Genomic DNA, 13,202 nt, shown 5'->3' with positions numbered 1-13,202 from the left:
AATTGTAATTAAAAACCATAGGCTCAAGAAGTTAATAAAACAGGATCATTTGACAGTTTTCATGATTACTGTGGTGTCAGGGTTTAGCCATTTTACACGATGCAACTAATTACGCAATTAATTGCACAATTTCTTGCAGCAATAGAAATTGCATCGTGTCATACGAAAATTGCACAGAAAAGCAGCAACTTCTTGCAGCAATTTCTTGCTGCAACTAGTTGCAGCTAAACAGAACATGTCCTAATTTTCATGCAATTTTTTTCTACAATTTGGTTATATTTTTAGTTACTTTTAAGGCTACACTGTTTGTTTTTACTCTTTTTTTTACTACATTGACATTCTGTCATCCTAAATTTCAAACTAAACTAGTTTTTAACAAAACTAGAGGAACTTTTTACCAATTTCACGCTGCACAGATAACATTATTCTGGTGGATAACTTTAATTATGCAACATAGGGATTAAAAAAACTATTTTCTATTTGTATTTCTTACAACTTATTTCCTTTTGTAAACGAATAATGTACTATAGGTATACTTGCATTAGGTATTAATTGATTTTGTTATAATACATATTATTATAATTTTCTCGAATTATAATCTAACATAATCTAATATCTGATAACTATACTCAAAAATTACATTTGTTATTTATTTTGTCAAAGTTTCTATCTATTTCATGTTCATGTCAGTTTATGCAATTGTTTGCAGGGTGTAATCACTTTATTGCAGAAAGTTAGTTGCCACTTATTGCAGAAGTTCTTGCGCAAGAAATTGTGCAATTAATTGCACAATTACTTGCATCGTGTAAAGTGGCTATAAAAGTTCTTAAGTCAAGTTTTGGCAATTGGCAAGTTCTATGGCCTTGACAATTATCCAGCAACCAGGACTAATGTAATTGGCCAATATAATTAAAAGTGCGAAAATTTTTGCTGAGCTATGAAACCAGGTGTCGCTTTTCCGAACTTGCACGGTCCCAATTGGCAGTTACAACGTTGTTCCAACATAGCATTCAATTGCTACCTGAATAATTGGGTCGTTATTACATTTTTCAAGAGCAATCATGAGTATTGTCCTTTTCATGAGCATTTTTCAGTGCGTAACAAATGATAGGAAAAAGGGTAAGTCCGTGATAATACACATTTATGACATTTATTCTAACATGACATTTTAGTTAAATCTGACAGTTGTCACATTTTATTTTCAATTTGGAATAAAAACAAATCAAATGTGTTTCTTGCATTTATAAAATGGTATTTTCTTTGATCTGTATAGTCTTATAAATTATACAGATTATATTTGTAATATTATTATCTGATTAAAAAATATATTTTTTTTATTATGGCGCCATCTATCGACAACTAGAATAACTAGAATAAATGTAAATGCCTGTAATCACGGACGTGCCTTTTTTTCTGTCACATACAATTTAATGCGTTAGAAAGAAATCGAAAAACTGTGACGCACTGAAAGATGATCATGAGAAAAAGAATATATGAGCTTACAAACTCTCCATACTCAAGGACTATGTATTCTTAAAATAGTATCCTTAGCACTGCAATTTAAGGCGTTTAGAGATTTTTTGTTTTGTACTTAAGTATTTACCAAACAAAGGATTCTTTAATGTAGTTGTTTTCATCGTAGGTAATACAATCTTCCTATTAGAAAATGGAATATGACTCTGATACATTTGAACAAATAAAGAATGAAAATGTTGTACTTAAACAAGATTTGGAAATCCTAAATCAAGAATTACATGAATGTAAGAAAAATGTTAGACTTTTACAAGCAGTTCAGGTTGAATGTCAAAATGAAATTGATATACTGCAATCAGAAGAAATTAAACAAAAGCAGAAATACCAAGAAATAATTAAGCAGTTGGAACAGGTGAGTAGAAGTGTATAGTCAGTAGTAAGTAATTTCAGTCAGGTTCGTTCCTAGAGTATCTGCCGCCCGGGTGCGAGAGTAATTTGGCCGCCCTCCCCAAAAGTCAATACGCATATGTAAATCAAAAAGTTAACGTCTGAGTTTTCGTCTTTCAGAATTCGTTAAACTTCAAAGAGTTCGATGTGTTCGGCTTGCAGTGAGAATGGAGGCCGAAAGATTGCCGAAAACAGCCTAGATACTAAAATGCAGGGCGAGAGACCAAAGGAAAGGCCAAGCAAAAGGTGGGAGGATGCAGATGCGCAAAATTTCCTATACCTGAGAACCTGGAAAATATCGGCACGGGACCGACAGAGAGAGAGAGAGAGAGAGAGAGAGAGAGAGAGAGAGAGAGAGAGAGAGAGAGAGAGAGAGAGAGAGAGAAAGTGAGATATTATATTTGGTATTGTACCCTCGGAGATCGCTGGGAAAATTTACACTCAAAATAACAAAATTCAGTTTGGCAACACTGTGTGAATGTTGATAGTAACATAAAAATGAGATTTTTCAGCCAAATAATGTTTCAAAATATGATGTGCAAAATAATTTTTTATTGGGTTCTGTTAATAAGCTTGCTTTTTTTGTCATTAACCTTCCGATGACCGACCTTTTTTTGTTACAAGGGTGACCAACGGGGGTAAAAAATGACCCCAGGTCAAAAATGACCTGGACTGAATATTTTCAGCATTTAAATCTTCATCTAACAATACATCCTCGTTTTCTGATACTATTTCATCTTCTATATCATCATAAAAATCGCTAGCAGTAACAATTTCCTGTAACTCAGCCTCAGTAAGATATTTGCGGGCCATATTTTATATGTACAAAAAATACTAAGAAACTATAATAATATACGCCAGGAAATAATAATAATGACTAACTGTAGCAGACAGGAATGTCATGATTCGTACATAACAGGCACCACAGTCTAAAAATAGATTTTGATAACGCGCAGTGTAAAACTACTTGGAATTCCACATAATAGACGGTATTTTACTAAACATCAACTTCAGAATATATTTTTTATTCGTAAAATATAGGGAATTTTTTTTATTTCAAAATATGAGGATATCTAGAATGATATTAAAGTCAAATAAAAAATAATGAGTTAAAAATTGAAAATACTTTTGAATTTATTAAAGAAAAACATACGCTGGGGTCCAAATTTACCTCCCTTGGTCATCCGAAGGTTAAAGTGGAAAAAACTTTAAATCTCACTCATTAAATCATTATCGTCCAGTTATCGTCTTAATTATTTTAACTGTACTAATATCCGTCGACTAATTCTAAATGATTAATGGGTTGTTAAAACATTTTATCTGTAGCGGCTTCTGGAATGTCTTAAAAATATCGAAGATCCCACCGATCTTCGCTTCGATCATAACTTCATGATTCATGAAACGGTTTTCAGAAAAACTGTTTACCTTATTGTCAATTCTTCACTCCAAAAATTGCATAAGCTCCTTTGCGTAAGTTTTCTATGATTTCTCGGGCTTTCACTTTCCTGTCATTATTTTTGCTCGTATATTTATTTCAGGTGGTGTTAAATCTTCAATATCCCTATCTAGTGGAGTCACTGAAGGTGGCTATGAGCTATTACCTCCGATTTCGTTGAACCTCCATCGATTTGCATGAAAATTGGTGAGTGGTTAGAGGATATCTCGAGGAACAAAGTTGACATAGTGCCAACTTGCGCTTTTACCCTGGGGGTGGATGACACCCCTTCTCGGGGGTGAAAATTATTTTAATAAAAATAACCCCATAATTCGATAGAGGGACAAATTTCAAGCAAATCTTATTAATAAAGTTATTAAAATAAATCAAAACTTTTTGAATTATTAAAGATCAAAGGTTTTAATTTTTCTTGAGAAAAATGCATGTTTTTAACCAATTTTTCATCGATAACTCAAAAAGTGTAAGTTTTTACAAAAAAGTTATTATTATCAAAATTGAAGCTAATAAAAAACGAAATAAACCCCTTACTAGAAAAACCTTTTATCGTTAACTAAAAGTGAGTTATAGGTAATTGAATGTATATTTTTTTCGGCGAGTAAAAAACTCTCAAGTATTCAAGCTGAAATAACGGGAAATTGATGCATTTTATAACATAAACTTATTAAACATTTGTTAAAGTACTTAAGAATATCTATTAAATGAGCCCCCAAACATGTTGATAGCGTTAAAATTTATGTTCCAAAATTTTTTCAAAATTTATCTTTTAAAAATTTTTCCAAAAAATGTTTTTATTATTATTTTTTTAATAATTAAGTTCGTGTTTACGATATCAGGTTAATCTAAAAACTGTTTGAAAGTTAATTCCAAGTGCTATTTAAGCACGTTGAACCTAATCTTTTAAACCCCTTACTTTTTTAAAAATAAAAGGTTAAATGACCTCGATTGCATGGTTCCCGCAGCAAAATTTAAGATTTAAACGTTTCTATCTCGGTTAATTTTCACCCTATAGAAATAGTAAACAGGTAAAATATTTGGCACAGAAAAAACTAAAATTTGGTTATATATAATTTTTTACGTATATTGAGTATTTTTGGAGTTACATATTATCAAAAGAATATGAGAATTACAATAATTTTAAAAATTATGATTTTTTTTAAATTATATCTTTTTTTTTTCAAAAATATGCATTCTAAACAGGTCAAAATCATCGAACACATTACTTATGCTAATATAAAGAAGTTCTTGTAAGGATTACTATAAATCTTAATTTTTGTGAAAATGGCGTATATTTTATTTTTCACTTTTTCCTAAAAAATTCGAAACGGTTCTTTTATTTTCATTATAACTTACTTAATTTTGACCCTATTACCTTGTTCTGAAGCTCATTTGATAGGTATTCCGAAGTACTTTGACAAATGTTTAGCAAGAATATTTTATACATTGCATCGTTTTCCCGTTATTTAAGCTTGAATACTTCGATTTGAATACTCGTCGAAAAAAATACACATTCAATTGCCAGTAACTCACTTTGAACTAAAATTAGTTTAGTTTTTTATGTGAGGAATGTATTCAATTTTTTATTATCTTCAATTTCAGTAATAATAACTTTTTTGTAAAAGATTTTGATTTATACGTGAAAAACCGATTTAAAACATGCATTTTTTACGAAAAAATAAAATCTTTGGTCTTTAATAACACACAAAAAGTATTGATTTATTTTAACTTTATATAACAAATTTTGCTTATAATTTTTCCCTCTATCGACGTATGGTATTATTTTTATTAAAATAATTTTCATCCCCGAGAAGGGGTGGCATCCACCCCCAGGGTAAAAGCGCAAGTTGGCATCATGTCACCTTTGTTCCTTGAGGTATCCTCTAATTACTCACCAATGTTCATGAAAATCGATGGAGGTTCAACGAAATCGGAGGTGAAAACCTCCAGTGACTGCACTAATCGTCTTCAAACTTTTTTTTAAGATTTAATCTTGAATGGAATTTACATGAATAGATTCGTCTGGAAATTTCAATAATTTCATATCAGTGCGCCAACTCTGAATTTTGATTAATAACGGCGTAAATTGTAATCAACGTGTATGGAAGTCACATTTTTGGAGTCCATAAAACTGTCATTCATAAATATTATTAGTCTAGTCCTAGTCGGTATTGAAAACATCTTAACACAGCGTGAGCTAAGACCAGTTAGATCGGCTAACCCTTATTTTGCAGTAACTCACTGGTCGCACCTTACTTTGGTACGACTGAGAAATTATAACTACTTTATTATCTATATGATAAGAGTAAGATAACGGAGAATTCTTAAATTCCCGTGGACTGGCCGGGTCACAAATGTCCTTAGAAGAATGGGGAAGAACCGGGAGGTACCGACCACTATCAAATGTCGAAAGTTGGAATCCAGATATGACCTTATAATAACCTTAGAACCTGGTTCAACACTATCTGTGCAGCTTTTTCGCGTTGCTGCAGATAAAATAAAGATTGCCATGATGATGGCCAACATTTGTCACGGATATGCACATCTAGAAGATGAAGAAGAAGAGTAAGCCTCTGCTTAATACCTGCAGAATGATTTATGAACGGCCAATACACAAATTTTCTTTTCTCTCTAACTTGTAGGTACAGTTGAGTCCCCGAGTCTTTACCCGTGCGTCATCATTTAAAGCATACGAAATAAGTCGGAAATTTACTAAACGCAACAGAAAGTGGGTATTATTCCAATCACGGGTTATAGTATAGTATAAAATTTGACGTTATCAAATAAATAGAATGTCAAATTTAAGTTTTGCTTTAAAATTTTGGTGCATAATTACAGCTAGATTTGAAGTAGCTTAATAAATTCTTTTGTTATCATTGATTAATAAATAAATAAACAATTTATAAAAAAATCGATAACATATTTTATTTTTGTTATTTTATTCACTTTGGCGGAACGTTAAACACAAGCATTATTTGTACGTTGTCAAAATTTATCGTAAAATAACATAAACTTATTAAATTTCTAAGTCAAATATAAAATTAGTTGTGAAAACAACTGTTTGTATACTATAAAAAACTTCAAAATGCAAAAATTCGACAAAATAACAGCAAAAAATTCAACAAACTGACAGCCACAAAAGTAAACAAACCAAAACGTCGGAAATTGTACTTAAAATATGTGAAAGCATCCCCAATCGTCTTTCTTTGTACCTATCTCTTTTCAATGCACTGAGTCTAGATCGTTCATAAAAATAACATGTGTTTTTACTTAATAACAGGCGGCAGCTGGTTTGTCATTAGTTTCATGCGTGGAAGAGAATGATGCTAGATAAAAAGTATGTGTTTTATCTCGCCAGGTATTAATGACGCACGGGTAAAGACTCGCGGACTCAACTGTATGGTGCTTCTCAGGGGCTTTTTCAGTGCGTCACAAGTGACAGATAAAAGGCACATCTGTGATTATACACATTTACAACATTTATTCTAGTTGTTGATAGATGGCGCTATAATCGGAAACAAATTATTTATTATAATAATTATTTATTAATTATAATATATAAAATCAAATCAATCGTGTTTATTGCATTTATAAAAAGGTATGTTCTTTGATTTGTATAGTCGTATAAATTGTACAGATTATAGTAGTATAGATAATACGTAAATCATTTTTTTATTATAGCACCATCTGTCAACAACTAGAATAAATGTTATAAATGAGTATAATCACCGACGTATATTTTTTCTGTCACGTCCAACTTAATGCGTTAGAAAGAAATCGAAAAACTGTGGCGCACTGAAAAAAGCCTCTGAGAAGCACCATACAAACCCACTTGATTTTAGATTTATTTATATCAATTTACGCCGTTATTATATTGACATTATATTTTCCATAAGATGCGTGTGCGGTGTCCTTTGTCAGTCTATTTAAATATTGTGAACTGTCAAAGTGTATGCATTTGACTTCACATTGCTCATTGTGTATGTACCACCTTCAATACACAACGTCATCTTGCGATTCTATTCGCAAAATTAAATTAAAACAGAGGGCGCTCAAAATTTCAAAGATGGACGACAACGCTAGGAAAACAATTCATTTTGTCATTTGAATTCACAGTTCTAAAACGTTAAATTAAAATCATTTACAGGAGTGTTTTGCCAAAGTAACCACTAAGTTTTGCAACTAAAACATCTTATAAGTTAAAGACGATTCAAAATTATGTTTAATCTGTATGCATTCATTAAAATTTGATGCTAACTACTGATTTGTTTTTACCTTTTTTTCATAAAAAAATCTGGCCCCCGATAATCACACAGCGTTCTAAAAATTATTAATCTATCTTAGGATTTCTAATTTTGTTTTTAATTTAATTAATAGGTGCACTACAGTTTATTTTACACCGACAGATAACAATTTTTAATTAAATAAAAACTGGAAACTTGGAAACTAAGTAGGTGAATTTATTTTATAATAATTGTGTTCTGGAAATTACGAAGTGGTCGGGATATTTTTCATAACAATGTACATTATATGTACAGAATATATACTACATTTTATTCATTTATTTAATTTTGCAGTCGCTTAAACATTAAAGAATACTACGTTTAGTACAAACGTTAAATTAACAAAATGTGTGATTTGGCATTGGTTAATTTAGGTCATTACGTAGAGTATAATAGGAATGAATACTGAGGAACACTGCAATAGTTTTTTTAAGTCGAAATTATTGTTAATTACAACATAAACTGACCGCAAATATGTACACAAGTTAATGGCAAAGTTAATGTTTTCCTTGAGTTGATGCTTTTCAATTTCGCCACCAGGCGTCGCCCACTTTGCGGTTCCTCGCCAATTGGTTAACAATCTGTATCATAATGAAGGGGGCGACGCAAAACATCAACAACTTTGAACTGTGAAACGTCACTTATAATAAATATAATGGCATGGCATCATTAATTCAATTTCTAAATATAATCTATATATTTATTTGTAATAATATTATGTATACGAGTTGCTGTGTATAGGGTCGTATCCACCTTGGTGCCTATGCATTTTGGATGTACATATCAAAGTTGAGCGTGAAGTTAGGCTTGTTGATGTCAATTGAGATTTTGGGGTCAACCCCATAATGAAAATCAGGGCCCGGATTACGTACACTCGATACGCATCGTATCCGCCATGTTTTACTGTAGCGCCTTATGGGAAAACATGGCGGATACGATGCGTATCGAGTGTACGTAATCCGGGCCCTGTATGATACAGGCCCTTAATGAAGCCCTTTATGATACAGGTAATATTGAAATTGTATTTGATATATTAAAGTATGACAGTAGAAAAAATATATTATCATTTTGTTTTATGTTCAGAGTATTCATAACATGCGTGCTAGTCACAATGATGAGAAATTGGCGTTTGAAAACGTTATCATGAAAATGGAAGAAAAAAATGAGCGGATGCAAGCAGAACTAGAGGTTTTTAAAGAAACTGGTATTAATACAACTAATTTCGTTGGAGATACCAGTTTACTAATTAAAGAGATCCTTTATGATCCACCAGAGATCTATGAAAACCAAGAGTTAAAAAAGACTTTAAGCCATTTACAAGAAACAAATGAAATGTTACAAAAAAAGACGGAGGTAAGTATTATTGTAAAATAATATTCTCAAATATAGACCAGGGCGCATCTGTAAAAATATTAGTACATTTGGACGTTGAGAGGTGACTCAAATTTTTGTGCAGAAATTGCTTGAAAATAAATCAAATAATAATAATTGAGTTATCCTCCCTCTCAAAAAGGTCCGGAACATTGTTTAAATAATCAAAATGTCAAAAAATTAAGGAAAAATTCGATTTTTTTCTTGGTTTTTTCATTATAACTTTAAAAGTACAGTGGAACCTTGATAAGTCGGCCTCCGATAACCCGAAACTCCGGCTAACCCGGACCGATTTTCATCAGACAAAACAAACATTTTTTCACTTTGACTGAGTTTTTTACCAAGAAATAAACAATAGGTACTGTATACAAATGTACGTAATTTAGATGTAGGAACTGTGCATTTGTATTATTGTATTTCATGTTTTTGCAATTATAATAGAGTTTATCTGTAAGTATACCGTTCTCTATTAATTTTTACCATATTCTCCGGCTAACCCGGATTTTCGATAACCCGGATCGGTCGCGGTTCCGATTAATCCAACTTATCAAAGTGCCACTGTATTCATTTCCGAGAAAAGTTGTACTGACATAAAAGTTGCATAATTAAATTTCCTAGAATATAGAATTGGTTAAAAATTTAAAAAATAGTCACACTTGTTGCAAAATAGCAATAATTGCGAAAAAACCATACAAAAACAAGTATTCGCAATTTACGTTTTTCAACCATTTATGCTACACTTAGGACCTTCATATTTCACCCAGAAAAACTTTATGATACAGCAAAATAATATTGTAAATTTCATTAAGATCGGTTCAATAGATTTTGCAAAATAAATTTTGCTATCCAGCTTTCGTAAAAAAAATTCAGTTTTTCAAAATGTTACAGGACTGAAATTAAAGCAGATAGCAAGTTGAAATTTTATTTGCATGTAGAAGTCTACTGTACCTTTCATTTTCAATGTTGCAAAATTAAAATCAATTAACACCATGGCGTCAGGAATTTTTTTAAATAAACATTAATTATTGTTGCTACGCGCAGGACAGCGGATAGTTTGCTCTGATTGGGCATTCCAATGACCTTTGATAATGATTGATACATTTTAATTTTTATTAAATTTCGATATAAATAAATTTGTTTATTGCAAAATAAAAACACATACTCTATCCTTTGAAATAACACTTTTATTAGCAAAAACTTTCTTTGTTCATATATTTTAACTTAAAAAATAAAAGTTTATTATTTTTAAACATATGCAATTGTTTAAACAATATTTCACAAACAATAATAAAATAAGTTTGATTTTTGTGGAATTAAAATATTAAAATACAACAAAATATAGAGTAAGAAAATAATATATTAGATAAAGTTTGGAAGAAATTTTGGTGGAAATCAACTTGTGTGAATCGAACACCGCTGTCCTGCGCGTAGCACCAAAAATTATTGTTTATTTAAAAAATTTCCCGACACCGTGGTAATTAATCGATTTTAATTTTGCAAATTGCAAATGAAAGGTACAGTACACTTCTATAAACAAAAAAAATTAAACTTGCTATCTGCTTTATTTTTAGTCCTGTAACATTTTGAAAAAATAATTTTTTTTTGCGAAAGCTGGATTGCAAAATTTATTTTGCAAAATCTATTGAACCGATCTTAATGAAATTAACAGCATTGTTTTACTGTATCATAAAGTTTTTCTGGGTGAAATATGAAGGTCCTAAGTGTAGCATAAATGGTTCAAAAACGTAAAATGCGAATGCTTGTTTTTGTATGGTTTGTTCACAATTGTTGCTATTTTTCAACTAGGGTGACTATTTTTTAAATTTTTAACCAATTCTATATTGTAGGAAATTTAATTGAGCAACTTTTATGTGAGTACAACTTTTCTCGGAAATGAATACTTTTAAAGTTATAATCAAAAAATCAAGAAAAAAATAAAATTTTTCCTTAATTTTTTGACATTTTGATTATTTAAACAATGTTCCGGACCTTTTTGAGAGGGAGGATAACTCAAATATTATTATTTGATTTATTTTCAAGCAATTTCTGCAAAAAAATTTGAGTCACCTCTCAACGTCCATCTCAAAACAGATGCAAATATAAATAGATGCTTTTCAAATATGTAAGCTACATCAAGCACACATCAAAAATGTCTGAGCAACACAAAGTTTTTTTCTCATATATATTCATCAATTTTGATTGGATTTGACATACCGTTGGAATACCTGGTTAGTCAGTAATGAATTGATCCTAATTTCAGTGTAATACGACAAGAATAACAAACCGCTAAACGCCGTAAAAATGAGTGGCGCATACAATATTCCAGCTACAAAAGAGCTGATATAACTATTATGTGGCGCGAAAATGTATTTTCATTTTGATGGAAAATAAAATTCTAGTTTTATTTTGAAACATTTTTTCCATGATATTTGCTTAATTTGAAGTAAAACGCGCCACAAAAGAGTAACTTTGATAGTTTGCATTTTGAGGCTCTTTTGTGGCGCGTTTTACTTCAAATTTAGCAAATATTATGAAAAAATCTTTCAAAATAAAACTAGAATTTTATTTTCCATCAAAATGAAAATACATTTTCGCGCCACGTAATATTCATATCAGCTTTTTTGTAGCTGGAATATTGTATGCGCCACTCATTTTTACGGCATTTAGCGGTTTTTTTATTCTTGTATCTAGTGTTGCCCAAAATCGGTCTTGGTCTTGCAGTCTTGGTCTTGTTCTTGCGTTTTCGCAAGACCAAGACCGCCTTATTTTAGCAAGAACAAGACTTAGCCTGCGAGACTCTTGCATCTTGCAGTTAGAACTGAGGGTCGTTTTAGGGAGTATGTATATTAGTTCGGCTATATTCTTACATACTTTATGAGAAACAAAAAAAAAAATTGTAACAAAAATTTTGAAAATTGGACTTATGTTCACTACGAACAATACCATAAACATACATAGCGAGTCAAAATATCCATTTAAAGAACACTTGACACATTTGACACGTACTCAAGCCATTATTACAATGTAAAAATAAAATATTTTGTACTTTCCTTCCCATCAGACGACTTCTCTGAAATTAGTTGTCCGGCTTATAGGTCTGGATCCCGCGTATGAAAAAAAAGTTGATTAATAGCAAGCTGAAAATTTGTTAATAGCTTAAGGGTGTCTAGTCAGACAAACTTTGATATATGGGAACACTGGAACAGAGGAAGTTTTAATTGTGGAACAGTTTAAAAATTTCGAACGGTCAGACCACGAAAACGTCACATGTATTTTGTCCGACAGAACTTCCAATTGATTTTTTACCCTTTCATTAAACTCTCATGCAAAAATCAGGCTGCTATTTATCACCAAATGGGCATGATAATGAGTGGAACACGTAGAACATGTCAAATGACAGGAATTATAACAGGTGATAAATAGCAGTCTAATTTTTGCATGAGTTTAATGAAAGGGTAACAAATAAATTAGAAGCTCTGTCGGACAAAATACATGTGACGTTTTCGTGGTCTGACCGTTCCAAATTTTTAACCTGTTCCACAATTAAAACTTCCCCTGTTCAAGTGTTCCCATATATCAAAGTTTCTCCGACTAGACACCCTTAAACTCTTAACAAATTTTCAGCTTGCTATTAATCAACTTTTTTTTCATACGCGGGATCCAGACCTATTATGAGAATAGTCGCCTTCTAATCATAACATAACATTCTTGCTTTGCGACGCCGATAGTAATATCAAATATCGTATCCAAACTTTTTAAAAATATGTCACCTTGCTGATAAAAAATATACCTAAAAAGTAATTAATTTTTGTCATTATTATTTTTCTAGGAATTTAAACACCACAAATTTAATCTTATCGGTATATAGAATAGTAAGACTATTATGTATTGCTTTTGCTGAATGTGCTATGACTATGACCTATGCTATGAGATCACTAGGTTACAGAAAATTTGCCGAAACAGCACGACTATTATTTAAAAGTATGATAACGAGACAAAGGAACAGTGTAAATAAAATACCGAAATTAACGATATACACTTCTCCAAAAAATTTACTCACCACCTTAAAAACAGGTCATTGTTAATGTCTTGAATTTTCTAAGCCTGTTGTTCGATTTAAGTGATTTTTTTAATATGTTGTCTTATTTTTATAAATATCGCTGTAATATTATTGTTGC

At 31.2% G+C, this 13,202-nt stretch overlaps 1 protein-coding gene across 1 annotated transcript in view; it reads left to right on the top strand.

Moving 5' to 3' along the window:
- The window catches only part of LOC126888190 (protein Spindly-like), an 86,431-nt gene that overhangs the window by 13,027 nt on the left and 60,202 nt on the right, over positions 1–13,202 (top strand). Inside the window, exons 2-3 of the mRNA XM_050656243.1 lie at positions 1,643–1,885; positions 8,737–9,006. Of these exons, the coding sequence (XP_050512200.1) occupies positions 1,667–1,885; positions 8,737–9,006 (489 nt within the window). The 5' untranslated portion in view covers positions 1,643–1,666. The remainder of the gene's footprint in view (positions 1–1,642; positions 1,886–8,736; positions 9,007–13,202) is intronic.

Source organism: Diabrotica virgifera, chromosome 7, assembly GCF_917563875.1.
Source record: "Diabrotica virgifera virgifera chromosome 7, PGI_DIABVI_V3a".
Taxonomy (NCBI): domain Eukaryota; kingdom Metazoa; phylum Arthropoda; class Insecta; order Coleoptera; family Chrysomelidae; genus Diabrotica; species Diabrotica virgifera.
This window is presented reverse-complemented; position numbering and strand designations above follow the sequence as displayed.